The sequence below is a fragment of the Pteronotus mesoamericanus genome, unplaced genomic scaffold, assembly GCF_021234165.1.
Source record: "Pteronotus mesoamericanus isolate MK-2021 breed Mesoamerican mustached bat unplaced genomic scaffold, CSHL_Meso_final contig_66, whole genome shotgun sequence".
Taxonomy (NCBI): Eukaryota; Metazoa; Chordata; class Mammalia; order Chiroptera; family Mormoopidae; genus Pteronotus; species Pteronotus mesoamericanus.
Window position 1 is genome coordinate 881,607 of NW_026555230.1, and position 27,868 is coordinate 909,474.

Sequence of the window (27,868 nt, forward strand, 5' to 3'; positions counted from 1 at the left end):
TGGGGCCCCCTGGCCACTATCTCAGTTCTCTCGCCAAAGCTTCCCTCACCAATCTCTCCTCAGGTGGCTCCATCCCACTTTCCCCCCGCCTTTGCCCAGAGACCAAGGTAAGTGGCTGCCGCTACAAATTTTTGCATTGGCCCCTTAAATGGCTCTTTGCGTCTCCAGCCGCCTGTCTTTGGCAGCGAGCACCACTACGCTTTTCACCGTTGGCTGTTTGTGCGCTTTTTGTGCTCTGGCGCTATATGCTGGAGATCCCAGCCTACGACTCAGACGCTGCTCTTCTCAGGAGGATTGAACTGGCCGTTTCAATATCCTTCTGGTGCTGCTACCTTCTCGAGCCTCCACTGCACTGCTTACCAGTTAGGTTGTGCAAAAGCCAATTCCTCTGTCTGTCCGAGGTTTTAAGGCTCTTCTCTCGCTATTGCTTCATTGTTTTCCAGGTGATTTCTCCACAGTTTAGTTGCAATTCCAGTTCGGTCCTGGGAAGAGGTCAGTGTGACTTCCATTCACTCCTCTGCCATATTGAAGTCTCCTGGAGTTTTTTTTTTCCTATAGCACTTCAAAGCACTCTCATTTGCTGCTTTGCCTGTTTCTATTTTATATATATATATATATTTTTTACTTTTCAACCAGAGCTGTCAGAATTTTCTACCCCCATAGCTCTCCCCTGCCCTGCCCCCCTCCCTCAGTTAATCCTCACCCTGCTATCCTTTATACATGTTCTTTGACTATACCCTTTCCCCCATTATCCCTCTTCCCATTCCCCAGTGGTCACTGTCAGCTTGTTCTTTATTTCCATGTTTCTGGTTCTATTTTGCTCATTTGTTTGTTTTGTTATAAGGTTCCACTTATAGGTGAGATCATATGGTGTTTTTCTTTTGCCGCTTAGCTTATTTCACTTAGCATAATGCTCTCCCCTGTACCTTTTACTCCCAAAGAAGGGAATTTCCTGGATTGTCTCCTAGTTCCTGTCTTGTCTTTGCATGAAAATCAGAAGGCCACAATATAGACTAGGACTGAGACACTATAATTTGAATGTTACATTTTGAGGGGTCTCTGATCATTATTGAAAATCCCACAAAAGACTTTTTTTGTAAATTAAAACCACAATGAAATACCACCTCACACCTGTCAGAATGCTTTCATCAATAAATCAACAAACAACAAGTATTGGCAAGGATATGGAGAAAAAGAAACCCTTTTGCACTGTTTCTGGGGATGCAGACTGGTGCAGTCAGTGTGGAAAGCAGTATGGGGTTTCCTCAAAAATTTAAAAATGCAACTACCTGTGAACCAGCGATTTCACTTCTGGGAATATATCCTAAGAATCCAGAAACACTCTTCAGAAAGAATTTGTGCATGTTCATTGCAGAGTTACAATAGCTAAGATGGGGAAGCAGTCCAAGTGCTGATCAATGGACAAGTGGATACAAAAGCAGTCATACATATATACCATAGAATATTACTTGGTCATAAAAAAGAATAAAATCTTACCATTTGCTACATCATGGATGGAGGTAGAAGATATTATGCAAAGTGAAATAAGTCAGTTTGAGAAAGACAATTACCAGAGAATTTCATTTATATGTGAAATCTAAACAAAAAAAAATTGAAACAGACTCATAGACACAGAGAACTTACTGATGGTTGCCAGAGATAAGTGGTGTTGGGGAACTGTGTGAAAAAGATGAAAAGATTATGAAGTACAGGTCAGTAGTTACAACATAGTCATGGGAATGTAAAGTATAGCATGGGGAATATAGTCAATATTATTGTACTAACTATGTATGATGCCAGGTGGGTATTGAAAATATTGGGGGAACACTTTGTAAAGTATATGATTGTCTAACCACTATGTTGTACACATGACTAATACAAAATATTATTGAATAAAAAATGTAATTGATACAAATCAGTAAACATAACATCATATAAACAAAAGGAAAGACAAAAACCACATGATCGTATCAATACATGGGGAAAAAGCATTTAATGATGTACAGCACCCATTTATGATAAAAACACTCAGAAAGTGGGAATACAGGGGGCATACCTCAACATAATAAAGGCCATATATGAAAAACCTACAGACAATATCATACCCAACAGGCAAAAACTAAAAGTTTTCCCACTAAGATCAGGAATAAGACAAGATTGTCTGCCTTCATCACTTCTATTAAACATAGTATTGGAAGTCCTAGCTACAGTGATCAGACAAGAAAAAGAAATAAAAGGCACCCAAGTTGGAAAGGAGAAAGTAAAACTATCATTGTTTGCAGATGACATCATAGTGTACATAGTAAAACTGATAGACTCCACCAAAAAATTCAAACTAATAAGTGATTTTGGCAAAACGAAGGATACAAAAGCAATATCCAGAAATCAAAGCCATTTTTGCATACCAACAATGAAATACTAGAAGCAGAAATCAGGAAAAAATCCCATTTGCTGTAGCAACAGGAAAAATGAAGTACCTAGAAATAAATTTAACCAAGGAGGTAAAAGACCTGTATACAGAAAACTATGCAACACTGAAGAAAGAAATTAAGGAGGTCACAAATAAATGGAAGCATATACAGTGTTCATGGATAAGAAGAATTAACATAATAAAAATGTCCATACTACCCAAAACAATTTAAAGATTCAATGCAGTCCCTATTAAAATACCAATGATGTATTTCACAGACATAGAACAGGCATTTCAAAAATTTATATGGAACCACAAATGATCCCAAATAGCCGCATCAATTTTGAGAAGGAAGAACATAGTAGGAGGGATAACAGTACCTGATATCAAACTATATTACTAAGCCAATGTAATCAAAGAAGTCTGGTACTGGCTTAAGAATAGACACATAGATCAATGGAACAGAATAGAGAGCCCAGAAATAAACCCATGTCTCTAAGGTCAATTAATATTTGACAAAGCATGCAGAAGCATAAAATGGAGTAAAAATAGCATGTTCAACAACTGGTGTTGGGATATCTGGACAGCTACTTGCAAAAAATTGAAATTTAACCACCACCTAATACCATAAACACACAAAAAAACCCTCAAGATAGATAAAAGACAAATATAAGTAGTGACACCATAAAAGTCCTAGAGGATAATATAGGCAGGAAACTCTCAGATATCCCATGCAGCAATATTTTTACTGATATGTCCCCTAGAGCAAGGGACATAAAGGAAAAAAAATAAACAAATTGAACTTCATCAAAATAAGAAGCTTCTGCACGTCTAAAGAAATCATCAGCAAAATGAATAGGGAACCAACTGTATGGGAAGATATATTTGCCAATGATACCTCACACAGGGGTTGATCTCAAAAATATACAAAGAACTCACATGAATCCACTCCAGCAAGACAACCAATCCAATTAAATAATGGACAAAGGATGTAAACAGACTCTTCTCCAAGGAGGATATACATAGGGCCCACATACATATGAAAGGATGCTCTTTATCATGAGTCATTAGAGAAATGCAAATAAAAACTACAATGAGATACCACTTAACACCAGTCAGAATGGCCATCATAAACAAATCAGCAAACAATGGGTGCTGGCAAGGTTGTGGAGAAAAGGGAACCCTAGTACACTGTTGGTGGGAATGCAGACTGGTGAAACCACTGTGGAAAACAGTTTGGAATCTCCTCAAAAAGTAAAGATGGAACTGCCTTTTGACCCAGCAATTCCACTGCTGGGATTATACCCTAAGGATCCCAAAACACCAATTCAAAAGAACCTATGCACCCCAATGTTCATAGCAGCACAATTTACAGTATCCAAGTGTTGGAAGCATCCTACGTGCCCAATAATAAATGAGTAGATCAGAAAACTATGGTGCATTTACACAATGGAATACTACACAGCAGAAAGAAAGAGTGAGCTACTGCCCTTCGCTACAGTATGGATGGAACTGGAGAGCATTATGCTAAGTGAAATAAGCCAGGGGGTGAAAGGCAAATACCATATGATATTACCTATTAAGTGGAACCTAATGAACAAAATAAACAAGCACTGAAAATATAACCAGCAACATTGAAAGAAAAAAGAAACCAACAGAAACAAGAGGGAAAGAGAGAGGAGCATAGTGGGGAAAGGCAGGGGAAGGGTCATTTCAAGGAACAAGTACGGAAGACTCATGGTCAGAGCCAAGGTGGGGAGGGATTGAGGGAGCGAGGTGGGGGTGAGAGGGGCAGGAGAAAGTGGTGGTGGGTAAATGGACACCAATGTATTTCAACAATTAAAAAAAGTAATTGAAAAATAAAATTTAAAAATAAAATAAAAACATTCTGCCTCTTTTTAAAAAAAGACTGCTGTAGAGTAGATCTCTAGGAGTTATTCATCATGCATATCTTACTCATCTTGCATAACTTAGTGTGATCTCTCCCAAACCCCCACATCCTGGAAACCACCATTCTATTTTCTAGTTCTATGAGTTTGACTCTTTTATATTCCATTTATAAATTAGACCATACTATATTTTTCTTTCTGAAATATAGATCATACTATATTTCTCTGTCTGGCTTATTTGAGTTAGTATAATGGCCTCCACTTTCATTGATGTTGTTGTAAATGGCAGGATTTTCTTCTTTTCTAAGGCTAGCTAATATTCCATTATATGAATATATATTTTCTTGTCCATTCATCTGATAATGGACTCTAAGCTGTTTCCATGTTTTGGCTATTGTGAATAATGCTGTAATAAACATGAGAGTGTGGGTATTTCTTTGAGATCCTGATTTCAACTCCCTGAACATACATGTTCAGAAGCAAGATTACTGGATCTGACAGCGATTCTTTTCTAAATTTTTTGAGGAATCTCATACTGTTTTCCACAGTGGCTGCCCAAATTTTCAGTCCCACCAACAGTGCACAAGGGTTTCCTTTCCTTCACATCCTCATCAGTGCCCATCCCTCCTAAGCAGGAAGTGAATGGGTAAGAAGACCGGAAAGTTATTATAAATCAGTTCTGCTCCTAATCAGAAATGTGTAACTGTTGCATTTTGCCTTTATTATCTATTTGTCCTGGTCTTACTTTCCATGTGCTCAGGCCTGCAGAGTAGATATAAAATAATTTCCCCTTGGAATTACTCCTAAGAGGCAGTGCCTTAAAAATACTAATATAAATGGAGATAAGAAACAATTTATTTTATTAAATTCGTGGAATTTTTTAAGTATCCAGCACAAAGACCAGATTTCTCAGTGAAATACATTTATCTTGTGTCAAACTCTTTGAGTCATAAAACCCCCTTTATGCCTTAAATATAAAGGGTGTGCCCTGGATGGTGTGGCTCAGTGGGTTGAGTGCCAGCCTGTGAACAAAAAGGTCACTGGTTTGATTCCCAGCCAGGGCACATACCTGAGTTGTGGGCCAGGTCCCCAGTAGGGATTGTGTTGGAGGCAACCACATATTGATATTTCTTTTCCTCTCTTTCTCCTTCCTTTCCCCTCTCTCTAAAAGTAAATAAATAAAATATTTTTAAAAAGGAATAAAGGGTGGATTGGTGAGATTTTATAGGCTAATTTGAGAATTGAGGGTTTTTTCCAGGACACATAAGAAATTTTGTAAATATCTAAGGGTTTAGTTAGAGATGCAAGGATTCTTGCTGTCTAGTTCCAACCTTTACTGCTTAGATAGGGAAACTGAAAATAAAAGGAGAGTAAATATTTTATGAAGAACACACAGTTGTTTTCTGCCTACAAGCCTAGGTAGGGTTATTGCTAATACATACCTGAGTATGTTTGCTTTAGTCAGCATGCTTTGAGCAATATCTAGTGTTGCTGCTCCTATCATTTGTGAGGTGTCACATATTCATCTGATTTAACAATTTGCTGGGATTGGAGATACTTATCAGTTGGCAACTTACAACTCCAAGAGCATGGTAGTGAGTGAATCCAATACAAGCAGGATCTATACAGGTTAGCTAGACATAGCTCATCAAAGCTAGGTTCCAAAGAACTCTGATTTTTGCTATATGGGTCACCTAGAATAGATTATTTGGACAGACTAATGGCAGGGGAATGAGTTTGGGGCATGGCAAATCATATCCCGTCCATATTTCTATTAAGGAATCCATGCACAATCTCTCCCCTATGCTGTCCCTGTTAAGAAATCATGATCTCTTCAGATTTGACCCCTGAGGTTTTGATGCCTTCCATTAGCTTTGTATTTTTATGGCCAGCTGCTCCGTGTGTGTATGTGTATGTGTGTGTTCAGGAAGCTATAATAGTTGCTGTGAGCATCTTAGCCATCTTTTGTACTTGTTCATTATCAAGATAAAGATAATCTTTCTACACATATCTCCTCTCCAATGCAATCTTTAATTTAGTTAATGTACCTTGTAACCTACTAATGAAAATTATTTTTTAAATTTTTAAATTGCTACCATCAGTAAACGAGTCCAGACCTTCTGTTTCTAGGCTTCATTGGACAAGGATAGTAGCTATGGGAGCTCAGCTAGCGGAGATAAGTTATGTATGTTTTTCTAAAGGTGGTAAGGTGGGATTCAGATCTGATAAAAAATCTAAATACTGAATGCTGCTTTGAGAGGCTATCTAGTTCATTTACTCCATCTTTTTGAGTTCATAAAGACTTGGATCTTGGTGAACCTAAACAAACAAACAAAAAATCCCATTATTCTTAGGGGCACTACATTGCTGATAAATGGGGGCTCAGCTTCATTTTCTGGTCTTCTTACTTTTAGGTTAACAATTCATGCTGAGTGTCCTATGCATTTGGAAGATTTTCCCATGGATGTACATGCCTGCCCACTGAAGTTTGGAAGCTGTACGTATTTTCTCACTTTCTGTTTGCTTGAGCTTTTTCCAAAACAAATTGAATGTTTCCTGTTTTGTACCCCTAGTAGTTTATTTTTTCTTTTTTTATTTTTAAATCATATTTATTCTATTACAGCTGTCTCATTTCCCCTGCTTTTCCCTCCACCCATCCCACCCCACCCCTATCTCCCACAGTTAATTCCAACTCCTTTGTCCATGTCCATGGGTCATTCATACATGTCCTTTGTTTAGTTCCTTCTACTTTATGCCATTGTCCTCCTTCCCCAGCCGCTCTGGTCACTTTCAGTCTACTCGATGTTTCCTTGCCTGTGGTTTATTTTATTCCTTAGTGTTATTTTGTTGAATAGGTGAGATCATATGATGTTTCTCTTTCACTGATGGCTTATTTCACTTAGCATAATATTCTCCAGTTCCATCCATGTTGTTTCAAAAGGTAGGAATTCCTTCTTTTTCTCTTTTTATTTTTAAATGCAGATTGATTTTATTTATTTTTTAATGCCAGTTTCCATTATAAAATATTAAAAAATTTAAATCCATTATAAAGTCTCAGCAATCATGACAGCTGCACAGAAATAAGTAGATCAATAAAATATAATGAGCATTCTAGAAACAAACATATATCTTTCTAACAATGTAATTATGTAATTAAATTGATATTTCAAATCAATGGGGAAAATAAGGCTTATTCAACATATAAGGTGCATGGATCACTATTACTTGAAATAAACCAAATATAGAGCCCTATGTCACACATTATATAAAAAATATTCAGGTGAGTTAAAAATCAATATGTAAAATCTAAAGACTTTTTGGAGAAAATACAAAATAATATTTTTCTTACCCTGAAGTATCATATTCATATTCAAACCTAGAAGCAAAATATTGACAATATGACTATATTAAACATTTAAGACTATACAGTAATATTCATGTAAAAAAATCTAAAGGACAAGTAACAGAATAGGAAACTACCTGCAACACATCTATAACAGGATTAATAGTTGTTTTGGTTTTTTTGTTTGTTTTTGTCTTTTTAGGCAAAAATTCTACAAATACTTAATCAAAAAATAGATAAAGAATACCAAAAAGTCACTTAAAGCTGTTTTCTTAAAAAAGAATAGAAATAGGCAAGAAATATACTAAAACAGGCTTAGTTTCAACAAATAATACAGGAACAATTAAAATAACACATCACTGTCACAATCAGATTAGTAAGTATTAAACATTGGTAATACCAAGTATTAGTAACTGTGAAAGGAACTAGATATTCATAGACTCTTTTTCTTCATCTTCTTAAAGCAGTTCCTTTAACATATTTTGCAATATTGGTTTGGTAGAGGTATATTCTTTTAGCCTTCTTATGTCTGGAAAACTCCTTATTTCACCTTCCATGTTAATTGAGAACCTTGCTGGGTAGAGCAGCGTTGATTACAGGCCTTTACTTTTCATTACTTGGAATATTTCTTGCCATTCCTGTCTGGCTTTTAGTGCTTCTGTTGAGAAGTCAGCTGCTAGCCTTATCTGGGCTCCCTTCTATGTTACTACTTCTTTCTCCCTTGTTTCCTTTAGGATTCTGTTTATCTTTGATATTTGCCATTTTCATGATGATGTGTCTTGGAGTGGGCCTCATTGTGTTCCTTTTGAATGGGACCTTCTGTGCTTCCTAGACTTGTGTGACTTTTTCTCTCCCCCAATTAGAGAAATTTTCCATCATTACTTTTTCAAAAAGGTTCTCTATTGCTTCCTCATTCTCATCTCCTTCTGGTATCCCTGTTATATGGATATTATTACATTTCAGGTTGTCCTGCATTTCTCTCAATGCCTCTTCATTCTTCTTGAGTCTTTTTTCATTTTCTTGCTCTTTCTGGTTACTTTTTTCTACCTTGTCCTCAATGGCTCGCTGATTCGGTCCTCAACTTCATCTAGCCTGCTTTGGATTCCTTCTACTGTGTCCTTCAATTCAGATATTGTATTATTTATTTCTTCTTGTGTCTTATTGATAGTTTCTATGTCCTTTTTCTTGCTGATATAGTTTTCAGTAAGTTCCTCATAGTTTCCCTGTAGTTTTTTGTAATTCTCTCTGAGCTCATTGAGCTTCCTTAGAACCGTTGTTTGGAACTCAATATCTGAGGGACGTTTACTTGCCACTATTTCATTTAGTTCTCTTTCTGGGTATTCCTCCTTTACCTTCAACTGGGAGGTGTTTCTTTGTCTTCCCATTATTTGTGAGGCTCTTCTCTTTTACTTCTACTTTTTAAATTGACCTGTCTTGATTTCCTGACTTTGTGGTGTGAACTTCTATGGTAAGAGACCAGTGTTTGTTTGTTTGTTTTTCTTTCTGGATCCATCTATGATGATGTCAGATGTTGGCTCTGTCTGACTTTAGGCAGTCTGTTCAAGTCTTCCAGGAATCTACTGTCTGTGGTGGTCTCCTTCAGCTCTTAATCCAGTCACTCTGCACTCAGCAGTCAAGCTTAGAAATACCACAGGGCAGGGCAGAGTCCCCCTTGGGGTGGGGTTATTGGTCCTTTCACACTGTGCTGCTTAGGGGAGTGGTCTGCCTGAGCTAGATGGCTGCTGCCATAATGGGGAGGAGTCAGCACGAGGCTCCTGACAGCTATTCTCTCTGTTCTCTCCCCAAAGCCTTCATCTCCAGTCTCTCCTGAACTATCTCTAGACCATTGTGTGCCCTTTTTAGCCAGGGATCTACCATCTGTGGCTGCCACTCTGTACTCAGCCATCAGGTTTTAGCACTACCGGGCCTAGGTGAGCCTCCTGGGGTTGGGACTTTGGGTTCCTCTCACACTGTTAACACTCAGGAGAGTGATCTTCCTCAGCAATATGGTTGCTACCACATGGGGGATGAGTCAGCACAGGGATCCTGCCTGCTCTCTACTCTCTCAGTTCTCTCCCCAAAGCCTCCTTCCCCAGTCTCTCCTCATACGTCTCCAGCCCACTCTGCCCCCACCTTTGCCGGAGCCCAGAGTAAGTGGCTGCAAACAAAAATTTATGCATTGGCCCTTTAAACAGCTCTTTGTGTCTCCTGTAGCCCATCTTTTGCAAAGAGTAACCCTACTGCTTTTCGCTGCTGGCTGTTATCTGTGTACTTTTTGGACTCTGGTGCTGTAGGCTGGAAATCCCTGCTTATGGTTTAGACCTTGCTCATCTCAGGGGCATCCAATTGGACCTTTCAATATTCTTCTGGTGCTGCCACCCATGGGTGTCCCACCCGCCTTCTCAAGTCTCTATGGTACTCCTTACAGATTACGTTGTACTAAAGCTGATTCTTCTGTCTGTCCGAGGTTACAAGGCTCCTCTCTCCCTATTGTTCAGTTGTTTGTTCCAGGTGATTTCCCCACAATTTAGTTGTAATTCCAGGTTGGTCCTGGGAGGAGGCATGGACTTCCTCCTGGGTGGAGTCAGTGTGACTTCTACCCACTCCTCTGTCATCTTGATTCTACCCTTAGTAGTTTCTAAAGCTGAGGACTTTAATCTATGCTGGTATGAAAATGGAGAAGGGAATGTGGGTTTGAGCAGTACTAACTCATCAGGAGAATGAGTCTTAGCCTTTAATGGAATTTTTTTCTTGATAGCAAAACTTATTTCACTATTTCAAACTAATTTCTTTGTCATTAGATTGAAATATTAACATCTCTTTTTAAAGTGTCCAGAAAGCACATATGTGAAAGATCATGAACATGGACAATGGTTAGGGGACTGATTACAGAAGTGGGGTGGGGAAGGCTGGGTGGAGGGAAGCAAAGGGGGGGGAAGTGGGACAACTGTAAAAGCATAAACAGTAAAATATTTAAAAAAATAAATTGTCCAAAAGACAGAGCTGATATAGAGTATAATAGCAACTTCCTAAGGGCAATATCCCTCGAATAGAATGTTATTATATTTTTGAAAGTCCTATTTTACCTGCCTCCTCATATACTTCTATCCAGTTCTCTACAGTAAAATGTAGGCAGGAAGATACTATGGAGATTTTCTCATTTTTTAGAGTATTGTCTTTATTGGTAGCTTAAATCTGACAGAGAAATGAGTAGACATATAGGCATTTCCAAATCAATTAGAAAAATAAAAATTAAACAGAATTTGAATGAGTTTCTTACTCTAAAAATTTCAGTGAAAGTTTTATATGAGTCATCAGAGAAATACATCAAGGTCTGTGTTGATCATGTCTAAATTAGATTTAGCTCTATATTTTGAAGTAAACAGCACATTAGAAAAGACCCAAATAATTATGTGTGACATAATTGCTCAATCATTTTCAAATATTTACAGACTGTGTTTCAGGAGTTTGGAATGCATCCATGAATAAAGCAAAGATCCTGCCCTTGTAGAGCTTATATTATAGAGGAGACAGTGATGGTGGAAGATAAAACAAACAGATAAAGGAGTAAAGTATAAAGTATGTTGTAAAGTGAGAAGCACCACGGAAAGACATGAAAGCACTGCAGAATAAGGGGGATAAGTCACACCTACAATGAGGATAGGTATTGCCAGTGAAATTTAAAAATAGGGTGATCAGCATAGGCCTCTTTGAAACTCTAACATTTGAGCAGAAATTTTAAGGAAATAAAAGTGTTAACAAAGATATCCGAGATAGTCATGATCAGGTATAGAGAACAGTCAGGGGCAAGATCCTAATTACAAAAGTGTCTGATTTGTTCTAAGCATAAAAGAGGCTGGTGTGGCTAGGCAGAGTAAGGAAGGGAGAAAGCACTAAGAGAGGATGTGATCAAAGAGGAGGCCAGGACATCTAGAGTCTTGTAGGACATTAAAAGGCTTTGAATTTTATTCAGAGGAAAAATAGGGAATGATTGGAATATTTTGAACAAAATAATTACATGATCTGGCTTATGTTTTTAAAAAATCATTATGGATACTATGTTAACGATATAAGTATGGGAAGAATAGAATCAGGGAGTTCAGTTAAGAGGTTATTAATATTTCAGATGACAGCTGATAATGGGTGGGATCAGAGTGTTAGGGGCAAAAGTGGTGAGAAGTAACTTGATTCTGGATTTATTGTGAAGAGTGATCCAAAAGGATCCTCCAATAAATTATATGTGAAATATTAGAAAAAGATAAAACTCAAGGGTGACTGGTAGATTTTTGTTTTAATGGATATACTATCAAATTAGATGAGTATATTTCAATCTAGGTAGGACAGAGTTGTTTGTGGGTGACCAGTGTTCCCCTCATGAACAATTAGAAAACCTAGATCTTTAGAAGAAACAAGGATTGAAAAGACTAAAATTCTGGAGAAAGGGTTGAACCTCTCATTGGTGAAATTATGATCTGCAGCTTCTTGACACCTGGAGGTACAGTGGCACTTGCCAATTCTGATCATGGATTGCATGTTGGAATTGCAAATTTGGCACCAGGCATAAGCCTGCTTCTGGATGATAGGGGGAAAAAAACAATAGTTTTGATGGTCACACAGAACTAAAGTGATAAAAGTAGAAGGGTTCAAACTCTTGGCTAAACCCCCTCTCAATTCTATTGCTGAATTTTGAATTTGCAAAAATCACAAAACTAAAAAGTAATGTAAAAACCTTAAGCAGAACTGGCTTTCTTGCAGTCTTCCAATGCTATAAAAAAAGAAGACACACCAAGTTATCAGTTTAAAATCCTAGAGAAGCTATGTCCTAATTATTAGGTAAGAGGACAAACAGACCAGGTTTAGCCAAAACTATAACTCAGCTCAGTCCCTTATGAGATTTAGGTATAATTCTCCCATACTATCTACATAGCAAAGGAAAGAATGAAGCCTCTCTAGTACAAGTCAGCATCATCTGAAAACTCTTCAGTTTTATTACATAGTAGCTGGAATTCAATATAAATCATTAGGCATAGCAATAGGTAGAGTCATATGACCTAAAACTAAGATTTAAGAACAAAAAACCAGAATATGGAAACAGACCAACAGGTAGTTAATCTAGGTATCAAAGTTTATAGATAAGAACTTTTAAAAACTATGGTTAATATGTTTAATTAAAAGAGAAAAACAGATTAATAAAATAGATAAAGATAGGGAATTTCAACAGAAAATTGGAATTTATAAAGAAGAATAAATTGGAAATTACTTATTGAAAAGTACAATATCGAAAATCCAGAATTCAATTCAAAGCAGAAGAAAGGATTAGAGAAGTTAAAAGTAGACAAATAGAAAATAGCAAAACTGATGTACAGACAGATAAAAATACAGAAAAGAGTAAGGAAAATGTGAGACAGAGTAAAATAAAGTGTAATATGTAATTCTGCAGAAGAAGAAAAAACAGAAAAAGAAGGGAGCAAAAGCAATAATTAAATAGCTAAAGGCAACCCTTTTTTAAAAATATTTTATTTACTTATTTTTAGAGAGAGGGAAAGGAAATGAGAGAGGGAGAAAAACATAAATGTGTGGTTGCCTCTCATATGCCCCCTACCAGGGGTCTGGCCAGCAACCCAGGCATGTGCCCCGACTGGGAATCGAACTGATGACCCTTTGGTTCACAGGCTGGCACTCAATCCTCTGAGCCACACCAACCAGGGCAAAAGGCAACCATTTTTAAAACTGATGTAAGTTGCCCACTCCACACCCAATAGGATGACTAAAATGAAAAAAGAGAGGGTGCAAGATGGAGGCAGAATAGCTGGTAGCTCTGTCCACTTGCTCTTAGACCTCAACCAGAGCTGCAATCAAAACACAGAGCGGAGTTAGTGAGAGTGTCTGTGAGTGAGCACATTTATGTATGTACTAGACCATGGGGAATGCTTGGCAGTGGGCAATAGCTGGCTCGCCTACAGGGTACTCAGGAGCTGGAGGACTGGGATTTATAAATGGAGCCACCACAGCTGCCAAACCCAGCCCAGCACTTCTGGCTGAGCAGAGTTGGGGTTGCGGCAGATCATCTCAGTAGCTGAAAGCTACTGGGGCAGAGAAAGAAGGCCTGGGAGGCGTGGTCTCCAGAAACAGTGAGGCTGGAGCAGGCCTGCTCAAGGCTCAATATCTCTGGAGGGAGCGGGGTCACCACTCTTTCACTGCTCTGTGTTATAATATAGTTACAGGGCTCTTCCCAATGCCATCTGGGAAAGATCCAGAGAGAATCTTTATCCAAAATTGTTGGAGGCTCTGAAGGGCAGTGGCCAACCCTGACCATGAAAGACTGATGTTTGGGGTGAGGGAGTGCATGAAGATCAGGTCCCTCAGGGACTGGTGCTACAGCATGGAAGCCACACAGAAACCCTTTTAAAAGGGGAGCTGAAAGGAGACCCAGGACTAGGCAGGGACCAGGGACTCCCATGCCTGTGTGTGTGCCTATGCACACTGGCACATTGGCTCTGCTAACCAAAAGCTCAGAGTGCTAGAATATACTGAAGGAACGGTAGGAACCAACCCAGCATGGCTCCTGAATAGAGGGCTGTTCAGAGTGGAGAAATCAGGCTGAACCTCTGGCAAGAGAGCAGCAGGCTCGGGACTGGAAAGCAGAAGCTGAATGCCAGGGATTTGCTGTGGGCAGCCAGATCCTCTCACAGAGAGGCCAGCCAACCCCCACCTGGAGGAATATAGGCCCTCACAGATCAGTAACACCAGGCTCAGGAGTCTTCTGCTGAGTACATTTCCGCAAAGGAAAGAAGAAAAAGCTCTGATAGGGCCCTTTGCCAGTCACCATGAGCTACATAGTTCCTCAGGCCCTGATCTACTAAACCCAGCAAAGCAGAGACAATAGAGACAGGCACAACAAGGTGCTATCTTCTCTCCTGCATAGCTGTTCAACATTCATTTCTTAATCCTTCACATTTGTGCCTGATATATCACCAGGTTTTAATTATAGTTTATTTCAAATCCCATATTTTGCTCTACCCTTCTCCTATTCCATTTTACCTTCTTCCTTTCTCTTATTTTTGTTTTAAATTCTATTTTTTTTCTCTTGACACAACCTTTTTCTATTCTGTACTTGTACTATTTTCCCCCAATTCAGACTCTCAAAACTATTTCTATTAGTCATCTCACATTCTTTTTCCCATTCTTAAAATACCCTTATTCTTTCTCCACCTTTATCCGTCTTCTCTCATTGATTGTGGATGAGGTGGTTATTGTTTCATTTCTTCAGTCTTATTTCTGGATAGTTATTATTTTTGAATATCAAATCCCAAATTGTACCATTCCTCTCTCCTACTCCATTTCAACTTCCTCCTGTCCTTTCTTCATTTTCATTTTAAAGTTAATTTTTCTCTGTCTTAGCCTAGTTTTCATTCCTCACTCTTAGCATTCCTTATCCCTCTATCCTCTCAAAATAACTCTTCTTTCCTCTGGACATCTTGTAAGCTATTCTTTTTTTTTTCTTTTTTCTCTCTTATTCCCATGCCACCTATATAAATCTTAGGTCATTTGTTGTATATATTGCTGTGATACATATTTGTCTCCAATTAGGCCCCTATTATTTTTTAAAGTATATTTTATTGATTATGCTATTATAGTTGTTCCGTTTTTTCTTCTCTTTTTCCCCCTTGGCATGGTACTCCCACTCCCTCCAGCATTTCCCCCCTCCTCTTAGTTCATGTCCATGGTCCATACACATAGTTCTTTGCCTTCTCCATTTCCTATACTATTCTTAACTCCCCCTATCTATTCTATACCCAACAATTATGCTTCTTATTCCCTGTGCTTTTTTCCCTCATTCTGTCCCAAACCCTGCTCCAAGCTGATAACCTTCTATGTGATCTCCATTTCTGTGACTCTCTTCTTGTTCTAGTTGTTTGCTTAGTTTGTTTTTGTTTTTAGGTTTGGCTGTTGATAGTTGTGAGTTTGTTGTCATTTTACTGTTTATAGTTTTGATCTTCTTTTTCTTAGATAAGTTCCTTTAACATTTCATATACTAAGAGCTCAGCGATGATGAACTCCTTTAACTTTACCTTATCTGGGAAGCACCTTATCTGCTTTTCCATTCTAAATGATAGCTTTGTTGGATAGAGCATTCTTGGATATAGGTTTTTGCTTTTCAAGACTGAATTCTTCTTTCCATCCCCTCCTTCCCTGCAAGGTCTCCTTTGAGGTATCAGCTGATAGTCTTATGGGAGCTCCTTTTTAGGTAACTCTCTCCTTTTCTCTTGATGCTTTTAAGATCCTCTCCTTATCTTTAATCTTGGGCAATTTAATTGTGATGTGTCTGTGTGCCTTGATGTGTTCCTTCTTGGGTCCAAATTATTGGGGACTCTCTGAGCTTCCTGGACTTGTATGTCTATTTCCTTCAGTAGATTGGGGAAGTGTTCTTTCATTATTTCTTCAAATAAGTTTTCCATTTCTTGCTCTTCCTCTCTTCCTTCTGGAACCCCTATGATTTGGATATTGGACTGTTTAAAGTTGTCCCACAGGTTCCTCAGCCTCTCCTCATTTTTTAAAAATTTTTGTTTCTTCATTCTGTTCAGGTTGAATGTTTATTTCTTCCTTCTGTTCCAAATTGTTGATTTGAGTCCCAGTTTCCATACCTTCACTGTTGGTTCCCTGTATATTTTCCTTTATTTCACTTTGTATATCCTTCACCTCTTCTTTTATTTTGCATCCATACTCAGTCATTACTCTGAGCATCTTGATTACCAGTGTTTTGAACTCTGCATCTCATAGGTTGGCTATCTTGTTGCTTAGTTCTTTTTTTTCCTAGAGATTTGATTTGTTCTTTCATGTGGGCCATATTTCTTTGTCTCAGGACACCTGTTACTTTGTAAGGGGTTGAGCCTTAGGTATTTGCTGGGGTGGGGCAACCCATTTCACTGCATTTTGGCACTGTATTTGGGGGAGTACCTGCTGAACTCTCACTCTGCCTTCACTTACTTCCCCTGCTTTCTACAAGCACATTGTGCCCTTTCAGGTGCTGCCCTGCTACTGATTGCTGGGTGGGCAGGCTAGTGTATGTTCTAGGACCCGGTGGGCCCCTCCAAAGGACTCTTCTTTGAAACTGGCAGTTTTTCCCACTTCCACTACCCCACACAGGTTTTTTACAGCCAGAGGTTTTGAGGCTTTATTTTCCCACGCTGGAACCCTGGGTTTCATGGTATCTCTAGCTCCCTAGCTGTTCCTCCCGGTTTATCTGTATGCAAATGTGGGACTGCAGGTCCACCAGTTACCAAATTGTCACAAGTCCAACTTCACCCCAGCTGCCCAACTCCACCCCTCCTACCAGTCTGGATGAATGTTTCATCTGTAACTCCTTGGTTGTTGGACTTCTGTACGGTTTGATTTTCTGTCAGTTCTGGTAGTTTTTTGTTTTAAATTTGTCATTATCCTTCTTTTGGTTGTGCAAGCAAGTGAAGCATATCTACCTATGCCTCCATCTTGGCCAGATGTCCCTAATATTTTTAAAATATATTATTTTTTGTTGTTTTTCTCTCACTAGATTACATATGTTTATATGTGTGTGTGTGTGTGTGTGTGTGTGTGTGTGTATTTAAAATATCAGTTCAGCCCTGGCTGTTGTGGCTCAGTGGATTGAGTGCTGGCCTGTGAACCAAAGGGTTATTGGTTCAATTCCACTCAGGACACATGCCTGGGTTGTGGGCCAGGTCCCTAGTTGGGGGCGCACAAGAGGCAACCACACATTGATGTTTCACTCCCTCCCTTTCTCTAAAAATAAATAAATACAATCTTTTTTTTAAATTTCAGTTTAAATCTAATACTATATGCTCCTTTCTCTTGATCCATTCCACATTCCCTCCTCCTTTATTTATGATGGGAACTTTATTTTCTTTCTCTCTTCATTTTGTCTCTATTTCCTACTCTTATCACTCCTCCCTGTAGCCTTTCAAAATCACTTTTCTTCCAGTTAGTCAACTCATATTCATTTTATCTTTCTTATAATAAATAGTCTTTATTTTTAAAGATTTTATTTCTTTATTTTTAGAGAGGGGAAGGAAGGGAGAAAGAGAGGGAGAGAAACTGTGTGGTTGCATTTCATGCATCCCCTACTGGGGACCTGGCCTGCAATCCAGGCATGTGCCCTACACTAGGAATCGAACTGGCAACCCTTTGTTTCACAGGCTGATGCTCAGTCCATTGAGCCACACCAGCCAGGGTATTAGTCTTAATTTCTTTACATCTTTATTAATATTGGCTAAAATGCTGTTAACATTGTGGTTGTCAGTGGGGATTATTTTGGCAAATGTGGGTTTGTTTCCTGGGATGTTTGGTTTTGTTCTGGCAGCACCTGTACAATGGGATATAAAATGTGGTAGGTAGAGTGAATCTAAGTCAGCCAGCTGGAAGAAGGACCCACCAAAGAAAGGCCCAACAACAACCAAAACCCAATTAAAACTAGAGACCCCATATAAATGTTTTAAAGGGCATCCCAGGAGCATCAAGCTCAGGAGAACAAGGAGACTGCACCTCTGAATCCCACAGGTCTCATACCACAGAAGGTCACACCACAAAGACAAGGAATTAAAACAGACCAATCTAAGAATCAGAAACAAACAATGAAAGTCTCCTAAAATGGGGTGACAAAGAAACAAACCCCAATAAAAAGAAAAGGAGAAATCCCCAGAAAGACCACTAAATGAAATCGAGGCAAGTAAACTATCAGATAGTGAATTGAAAACAACGTTTATAAAGAAGCACAAAGAGCTCAGTGAGAATTACAGAAAACTAGAGGTAAGCTACAAGAAACATACTGAGAACTACATCAGCATGAAAAAGCACATAGAAACTATCAATAAGAGCCAGGAGGAAATGAAAAATACAATATCTGAAATAAAGAATACAGTAGAAGGAATTAAAAGCAGGATAGATGAAGCAGAGGATCAAATCAGCAAGCTGGATGACAAGGCAGAGAAAAAGTCCCAGACAGAGCAACAAAATGAAAAAAAAAATTCAAAAAGAATGAAGAGGGTTTGAGGGTCTGCTGGACAACATGAAGCTTAATAGTACCTGTACCATACAAATACAAGAAGGAGAAGAAGAGTAGCAAGAGATAGCAAACCTGTTTGGAAAAATGATAGAAAACATCCCTAACATGATGAAAGAAAAAGTCACACAAGTCCAGGAAGCACAGAGTTTCCCAATTACGAAGAATTCAAGGAGGCTGACTTCAAGACACATCAAAATTAAAATGGAAAAATTCAAAAGCAGTATGTGAGAAACAGATAATAACATACTAGAGAGTTCTGATAAGGCTATCAGCTAATTTATCAACAGAAACACTACAAGCCAGAAGGGAAAGGCAAGATATATTCCAAGTCATAAAAAGCAAAGGGAGCAACCAAAACCACTCTACCCAGCAAGGCTCTCTATTAAAATGGAAGGTGAAATAAGGAGTTTCCCAGACAAAAGAAGGCTAAAATAATACATCTCCACCAAACCAGCATTGCAAGACATGCTAAAGGGATTGCTTTAAGAAGATGAAGTGCCTTGCAGATGCCACCACCGCCTCAGTTCTTCCCATGTCCAGCCATGGTCAACCCCACCGTGTTCTTCGACATTGCTGCTGATGAAGAGCCCCTGGACCCCATATCCTTCAAGCTGTTTGCAGACAAAATTCCAAAGACAGCATAAAACTTTCATTCCCTGAGCACTGGGGAGGAACAATTTGGTTATGAAGGTTCCTGCTTTCACAGAATTATTCCAGGATATATGTGCCAGGGTGGTGACTTCATGTGCCACATGGCACAGGTGGCAAATCCCTCTATGGGGAGAAATTTGATGATGAGAATTTCATCCTGAAACACACAGGTCCTGGCTTCTTGTTCATGGCAAATGCTGGACCCAACACAAATGGTTTCCAGTTTTTCATCTGCACTGCCAAGGCTGGGTAGCTGGATGGCAAGCATGTGGTCTTGGGCCAGGGAAAAGATGGCATGGATGTTGTGACAGCCATGGAGTGCTAGGGGTCCAGTAATGGCAAGAACAGCAAGAAGATCACCATTACTCACTGTGGACAACTCTAATGAATTTTACTTGTCTTTTAGCTTAAAAAAAAAAAAGAACAGAGAGAGAGAGAGAGAACACATGTACAAAGGAAAAAATGGCAATGAATAAGTACCTACCAATAATACCCTTAAATGTAAATGAATTAAATGCTCCAATCAAAAGACATAGGGTGGATGAATGGATAAGAAAATATGACCCACATATATGCTTTCCACAAGGGATCCACATTAGAACAAAAGATCTACATAGACTGAAGGAGAAGGGATGGAAAAAATATTCAGAGCAAATGGACAGGAAAAAACAGCTGAAGGAGAAGGGATGAAAAAAATATTCAAAGCAAATGGACAGGAAAAAACAGCTTTCAAGAAGAAACAGAAAGCTGAGGTAGCAATACTTATATCAAACAAAATAGATTTCAAAACAAAGGCTATAAAAAGAGACAAAGGAGGACAGTATATAATAATTAAGGGAACAATTCATCAAGAAGATATAACCCTTGTAAACATATATGCCCCAAAGTAGGAATGCCAAATCATATAAAGAAAATCTTGGAGGATTTGAAGAAAGATATAGACAGGAACACACTTTTACTAGAGACTTTAACACTCCACTCTCAACAATGGATTGATCTTCCTAAGAGAATATCAACAAGGATATTGTGACACTGAATGACATACTAGATCTAATGGACTTAACTGATATATACAGAACCTTTCACCCTAAAGAAGCAAAATATATATTCTTTTCAAATGTGCATGAAACATTTTCAAAGGCAGACTGCATGGTAGGACACAAAACAAGTCTCAACAAATTCAAGAAAATTGAAATCATATCAAGCATTTTATCAGATGACAGGGCCTTGAAACCAGAAACCAACCTCAAGAAAAAAACTCAAAAACATATAAATTCAACCCTGGCTGGAGTGGCTCAGTGGATTGAGTGCCAGCCTGCAAACCAGAGGGTCACCGGTTCCATTCCCAGTCAAGGCATATGCTTTGGTTGTGAGCTGGGTTCACAGTGGGTGGAGCAAAAGGGGCAGCCACCCATTGCTGTTTCTCTCCTTCTCTTTCTCCCTTCCTTCCTCTCTCTCTCTAAATGAATAAATAAAAATCTTTTTGAAAACACATACAAATTCATGGAGTTTGAATAACATACTATTAAACGATGAAAAGGTCTGCAATGAGAAGAAGAAATAAAAAATTTCTGGAAACAAATGAAAATGAACACACAACAACCCAAATGTATGGAACGCAACAAAGGTAGTCCTGAGAGGGAAGTTCATAGCAATATGTGTCAACCTAAAAAAGATAGAAAATTCTCAAATAAACAACCTAACCCTACATCTACAAAATCTAGATGGACAACAACAAACAAATCCCAGAGCAAGTAGAAAAAAGGAAATAATCAAGGTCAGAACAGAATTAAATGACATTGAAACTAAAAGAACAATTAAAAGGATCAACAAATCCAGGAGCTGGTTCTTTGAAAAGATAAAGTTGAAAAGCTTTTAAGCAGACTCCCGAAGAAAAAAAAAGAGAGAGGACCCAAATAACTAAAATCAAAAACAAAAGAGGATAAATTACAATTGATACCACAGAAATACAAAGGATTATCAGAAATTACTACGAACAACCATATGCAAGAAATTTGACAACCTGGGGAAATGGAATAATTTCTAGAAACATATAATCTTCCAAAATGACTCAAGAAGAAACAGAAAGCCTGAAAAGACTGATAACAGCTAGTGAATTTGAAGGAGTAATCAAAAAACTCCCAGCATGCAAAAGCTCTGAACCGGATGGCTTCACAGGAGAATTTTACAAAACATTTAGGAAAAAACTAATTCCTGTATTTCTCAAACTATTCCAAAAAATTCAAGACAAGGGAAGACTCCCAATGTCTGTGTATGAGACCAGTATTATCCTAATCCCAAAACTTGTTAAAGATACAACAAAGAGAGAAAACTACAGGCCAATGTTCCTGATGAACATAGATGGTAAAATCCTCAACAAAATATTGGCAATCCAGATCCAAAAACACATTAAAAACATCAAACACAATGATCAGTTGGGATTCATCTCAGGGATGCAACAATGGTACAATATTCACAAATCAATAAATGTAACACATCAACAAAATGAAAGACAAAAATTACATGATCATATCAATAGATGCTGAAAAAGCATTTGATAATGTACAGTACACATTTATGATAAGAAAACTCAGCAACATGGGAGTAGAGGGAGCATGCCTCAACATAATAAATGCCACATATGGGAAAACTAGTCAGCATCATACTGAATGGGCGAATCTAAAAGCATTCCTCCCAAGATGAGGCACAAGACAATGGTGTCCACTTTCACCAGTTCTATTTAACATAGTATTGGAAGTTATAGATGCAGTGATCAGACAAGAAAAAGAAATAAAAGGCATCTCAATTGCAAAAGAGGAAGTAAAACTGTCATTGTTTGCAGATAACATGATAGTGTACATACAAAACCCTATCGGTTCGACCAAGAAACTATTCAACCTAATAAGTGAATTTGGTAAAACAGTGGGATACAAAGTCAATATTCATAAATCAAGGGAATTTTTACATATTAACAATAAAATATCTGGAAAAAAGTAGGAAAATTTCCCACTTACTATATGAACAAGAAAATAATGTACCTGGGAATAAACTTACCTAAGGAGGCAAAAGACCTGTACTCAGAAAAGTAGAGAACACTGAAGAAAAAATTAAGGAAGACACAAATAAATGAAAGCATATACCATGTTCATGTATTGGATGAATTAATATTACTAAAATGTCCATACTACCCAAAGCAATTTATAGATTCAACTCAATCCCTATGAAAATATCAATGACATATTTCACAAATATAGAAAAAATATTTCAAAAATTTATATGAAACCATAAACAACCCCAAATATCTTAGCAATTTTGAGACTGAAGAACAAAGTAGGCGGGATCACAATACCTGATGTCAAACTATGTTACAAGGCCATTGTAATTAAAGCTGTCTGGTACTGGCATAAGAACAGATACATTGGTCATTGGAATCGAATAGAGAGCCCAGATATAAACCCATGTCTCTATGGTCAATTAATATTTGACAAAGGGAGGATAGCATAAAATGACATAAAAATACCATCTTCAATAAATGGTGTTGGGAGAGCTGGACAGGTATGTGCAAAAAAAATAGAACCAGACCACCCTCTTATACCATACACAAAAATAAGCTCAAGATGGATAAAAAACTGAAATATAAGTCATGACACCAAAGTCCTAGAGGAAAACATAAGCAGAAAAATTGCAGATATCCCACATAGCAATATTTTTGCCTATATATCTAGGGCAAGGGATATAAAGTAAATAATAAATAAATGGGACTATATGAAACTAGAAAGCTTCTGCACAGCTAAAGAAAACATTATCAAAATGGAAAAGGAACCAACCATATGGGAAAACATATTTGCCAATGATACCTTCGAGAAGGGTTTGATCTCCACAATATATAAAGAACTCAGAATATGACTCACAAAAAAAAAATAAAGTAAAATATTTGCAAAGGACCTGAACAGACACTTCTCCAGGGAGGACATATACAGGGCCCACGCAGATATGAAAGAATGCTCAACATCACTGGCTGTCAGAGAGATGCAAATTAAAACCTCAATGAGATATCACCTCACACCATTCAGAATGACCGTCATTTACAAATCAACAGACAACAAGTGCTGGCAAGGTTGTGGAGGAAAGGGAACCCTAGTATACTGTTGGTGGGAATGCAGACTTGTGCAACCACTGTGGAAAACAGAATGATAATTTCTTAAAATACTAGAAATGGATCTGCCTTTTGCTCCATTGATCTTACTGCTGAGGTTATACCCTAAGAATCCAAAAACACCAATTCAAAAGAACCTATGCATGCCTATGTTCATAGAAGTGCTACATACAATAACCAAGTGCTTGAAACAGCCTAAGTTCCCATCAGTATATGAGTGGATCCAAAAACTGTGGTGCATTTACACAATGGAATACTACACAGCAAAAAGAAGAATTCCTATCTTTCTTGTCAGCATGGATGGAACTAGAGAGCTCTAAGGTAAGTAAAATAAGCCAGGCAGTGAAAGACAAATACCATGTAATCTCACCCATAAGTGGAAAGTAATGAATAAGGCAAACAAGCAAGCAAAATAGAACCAGAGACATGGAAATAAGAAGTGCCCAGAAGGGAGGGGGAATGGAATAATGGGAGGAAGAATTGTGTAGTCAAGGAACATGTATAAAGGACCCATGGACGTAGACAACAGGGTGGGTTGACTGTGAGAGTAGGCAGGAGGGCAGGGTAAGGGAGAGTAAGGGGGGAAAATTGGGACAACTGTAATTGAACAATAATAAAATAAATTAATTGAAAAAGAAAATAAAATCCACATGCAAAAAAGTTAAAAATTATAAAATAAAATAAAATGAAAAAAGCAAATATCTAATGTCAGTGAGGATGTGGAACAGAACTATACTCTCATGTGCTGCTGATAGGAATACAAATTTATACAAAGGTTTTGGGAAATTATTTGTTGTTATCTACTAGTGCTAAACATACACATATCATATATAACTTAGCATGTCTAGCCCTGAGTATGTTTCCAAACATAAATCAGTATATTTTTAAAATTTAATATTTATTGTATTTCTTCCATAATCATTTAGTCCCCTTATGCTCCCTTGCCCCAAGCATGCCTACCAAAAAACAAATAAACAAGTATTTGTAGCAGAACTAATGTTGGTAGACTCAAACTGGGAACTACCCTGATGTCCATGAGAATGAGTTAAGAATCTGTAACATATTTACAAAATGAAATGTTATCATCAATAAGTATATTACATTTGTGAACATGAATGAGATCACAGAGTTAATGCTGAGCGAAAATCAGACACATAAATATATATATTACATTATACTATTTATATCATATACAAAAGCAGGCAAAACTAATCTGTGGTGTTAGAAGTCTTTAATACTTCACCTGTCATTGCAATTGGCAGTATTTCCAAATTCTTGACATATTAAACTGTGGGATTCAAGAATAAGAGTTGTAATCCTAGGAATTTTATAAGTTTAATGTTATTCTTAAAACACCCCAACCTTCTTAATACTCTTTTTTTTTAATTAATTTATTTACTTTTTAAATACATTTGTCTCTGCCTTCAAACTTAATACTCTTTACTCATTATTATATATGTCCAACGTTTTAAAAAATATTTTATTTATTTATTTTTAGAGAGGGGAAGGGAGGGAGAAAGAGAGGGAGAGAAACAGCAATGTGTGGTTACATCTCACGTGCCCCCTACCAGGGACCTGGCCTGCAACCCAAGCATGTGCCCTGCACTGAGAATCAAACTGGCAACCCTTTTGTTCACAGACCGGTGCTCAATACACTGAGCCACACTAGCCAGGGCTGTATGTCCAACTTTTTAAATTGACTTTAGTGAGATGACATTGGTTCACAAAACCATACAGGTTTCAAATGTACAACTCAATGAAACATCATCTACACACAGCATGGTGTGCCCATTGTCTCCTTTTATCCCTCCTTTGCTGTCCTCCAACTCCCCCCATCCCCTTTTCCTCTGGATATCACCATAGTGTTGTCTGTATCTGTATATGTGTATGCTTATATAAATATATGCTTATATGCTTACGTATATACATATATGCTTAATCCCTTCACTTTTTTTAAAATAAATAACAGAGTAAGTTTAGAAGTACAATGGAGACCACTAGTGCTTAAAAGATACTCAAACACTGAAAAACACCAGAAAATCATATTGGATAGTATTTGAATAATGACATTTGGATCTCTTAGCTAGGTAAATAGCACTATACAAAATTAAAAGTCAAAATGGCCAACTTGAGGGTTTATTTTGTTTCTCAAACTTGTTATTTCTTAAAAGAACACTCACAAGATTTTTATATTGTATACTGTGCATATAGATTAATTAATGTATAATTTTAAGAATGGCTCACCATTAGCAGCACACAGGGCCACAAGCATAAACTTATAATAAGCAAAATCACTGATCATATCAGTATGTACTTCTTTACTGACACCTAGAAATTTCAAAACTTTTAACTCAATCTGCTATCGTTTCCTGCTTGATTCAATGTGCCATCTCTTCCTGTTTTTGACTTGACATTACTAGATTCCTTCAAATTAGTAAAGTCTCTATGTCTATTATTAAGCTTTAATTCTTACAGTAAAATTATAATACTTTTTTCGTTGTTTGATTTCTCAACTTCTTTCTCAGTATTTAATATTCAGGAAAATATATAAATTTCATGATAAATTCTAGGAAGGAATTTCTACATAGAAACAATAGTCAGGATAGCGTTTCCCCTTGGCGGGGATTGTACTTGATAAGGGACACAAGTAGTGCTTCTGGATACTGATGATATGGTATGTAGGTGTGGTGTTTGGAAAAGATATCTGAACTGAAGATTTAATTTAAGTGTCATCCATATAGAAAGTATTCAAAGCCATAGGCTGGAGATCACTGGGAAATACTGTATATAGATAAGGGTATCAAGGACTGTTTCCTAAGTCACTATAACATTTAGAGGCTACAGAGAAGAGAATAGTAACTCAGTATATTGAAGTACAAGACAAATGAATTATGAGGAAATTTAAGAGAACTTGTTGTCCTGCGAGACAAATAAAGTGCATCAAGAAGGACAGAGTGACTTAAATTCTTTAATTATGAGCACTTAAGAAAAAAATAAGATAATGTGGTGTCCTGGAAGACAAAATGCATCAAGGAGAAAGTGATTTAAATTCCTAAGTGTGCAGTTAAAATAAGCCTTTAAAAAATCTTTAATGAAAACGTAATTCTGGAATGATGGAGGAAGAACTTCTGAAAATTCACTTCTCCATAAATTGTCAAAATAAACTTTCTCTAAACTCTAACCAAAGTCTCACAACATTCTAAGGAGCACTAAAAACAAACAAACAAACAAACAAAACCCTGATTTCCAGTAAGACCAAGGAGTCCTATTCTCATCCTCTTCTTTCCCACTCTGTAGAAGCCTTGAATATTTTGTAATGATAAGAGGGTCAATCCATCAGGAAGATATAACGATTACAAAGATACATGTGCACCTAACCACAGAACCTCAAAATACATGAAGCAAAACTGACAGAATTGAAGGGAGAAAGATAATTCAACAGTAATAGCTGAAGATATCAATGCTCTACTTTAAATAAAACAATTAGACATAACATCGGCATATAAATAGAAGATATGAATAACACTATAAACCAATGATCTGCAACCTTTTCCATCTCATGGCACACATAAACGAATTACCAAAATTCTGCAGCACACCAAAAAATATATTTTTTGGTGATCTGACAAAAAATAGGCATAGTTTTAATTCTTTCACACCAGACAGTTGATGCTGTGTTAGATGGTGTCATTTTTTATTTCACAAACTAAGGGAAAAGAGGACAGTATCCCTGACTAAATAGTCAGATATTGCATGTTTTAAAAGCTCTTGTGGCTCAATGGTTGAAAACTGCTGCTATAAACCAACTGGATCTAACAGACATTTATACTGCACTCTACCAAACAACACCAGAATGCACATTAATCTTAAGTGCATATGAAACATTTTCTGGGGCAGATCATAAAACCAGACTCAATAAGTTTGAAAATATTGAAACCATACAAAATGTGTTATCTGACCTCAATTGAATGAAATTAGAAAACAGAAGGGAATTTGGGAAATTCACAAACATGTTTACTTTAAGTAAACAATGGATCACAGAATAAATTACAAGGGAAATTAAAATATATTTTAATATAAATGAAAATAATGCACAACATTCCAAAATTTATGGAATGCATCAGTTTAAAGCAGTGTTTAGAGGGAAATTTATAACTGTAAAGCATATATTAAAAGGAAGAAGGATCTAAAATCAATAGCCTGAGTTTCCACCTTAAGAAACTAGAAAAAGAAGAGCAAACCAAACTCAAAACAAGAAGGAAGAAAATAATAAATATTGGAGTGAAATTAAATGAAATAGAAAATAGAAAAAATTAAATAAAATGAAAGAATCTAAAAATTGGTTATTTGAAAAGATAAAAAA

General features: G+C 37.4%; 1 protein-coding gene and 1 pseudogene across 1 annotated transcript in view; both read left to right on the forward strand.

Annotated features, from left to right (window-relative positions):
- GABRA3 (gamma-aminobutyric acid type A receptor subunit alpha3) overlaps positions 1-27,868 on the forward strand; it is a 274,150-nt gene that overhangs the window by 181,925 nt on the left and 64,357 nt on the right. The window contains exon 5 of the mRNA XM_054581798.1: positions 6,714-6,796. Within this exon, the coding sequence (XP_054437773.1) occupies positions 6,714-6,796 (83 nt within the window). The remainder of the gene's footprint in view (positions 1-6,713; positions 6,797-27,868) is intronic.
- LOC129077403 (peptidyl-prolyl cis-trans isomerase A-like) lies at positions 19,241-19,772 on the forward strand (annotated as a pseudogene).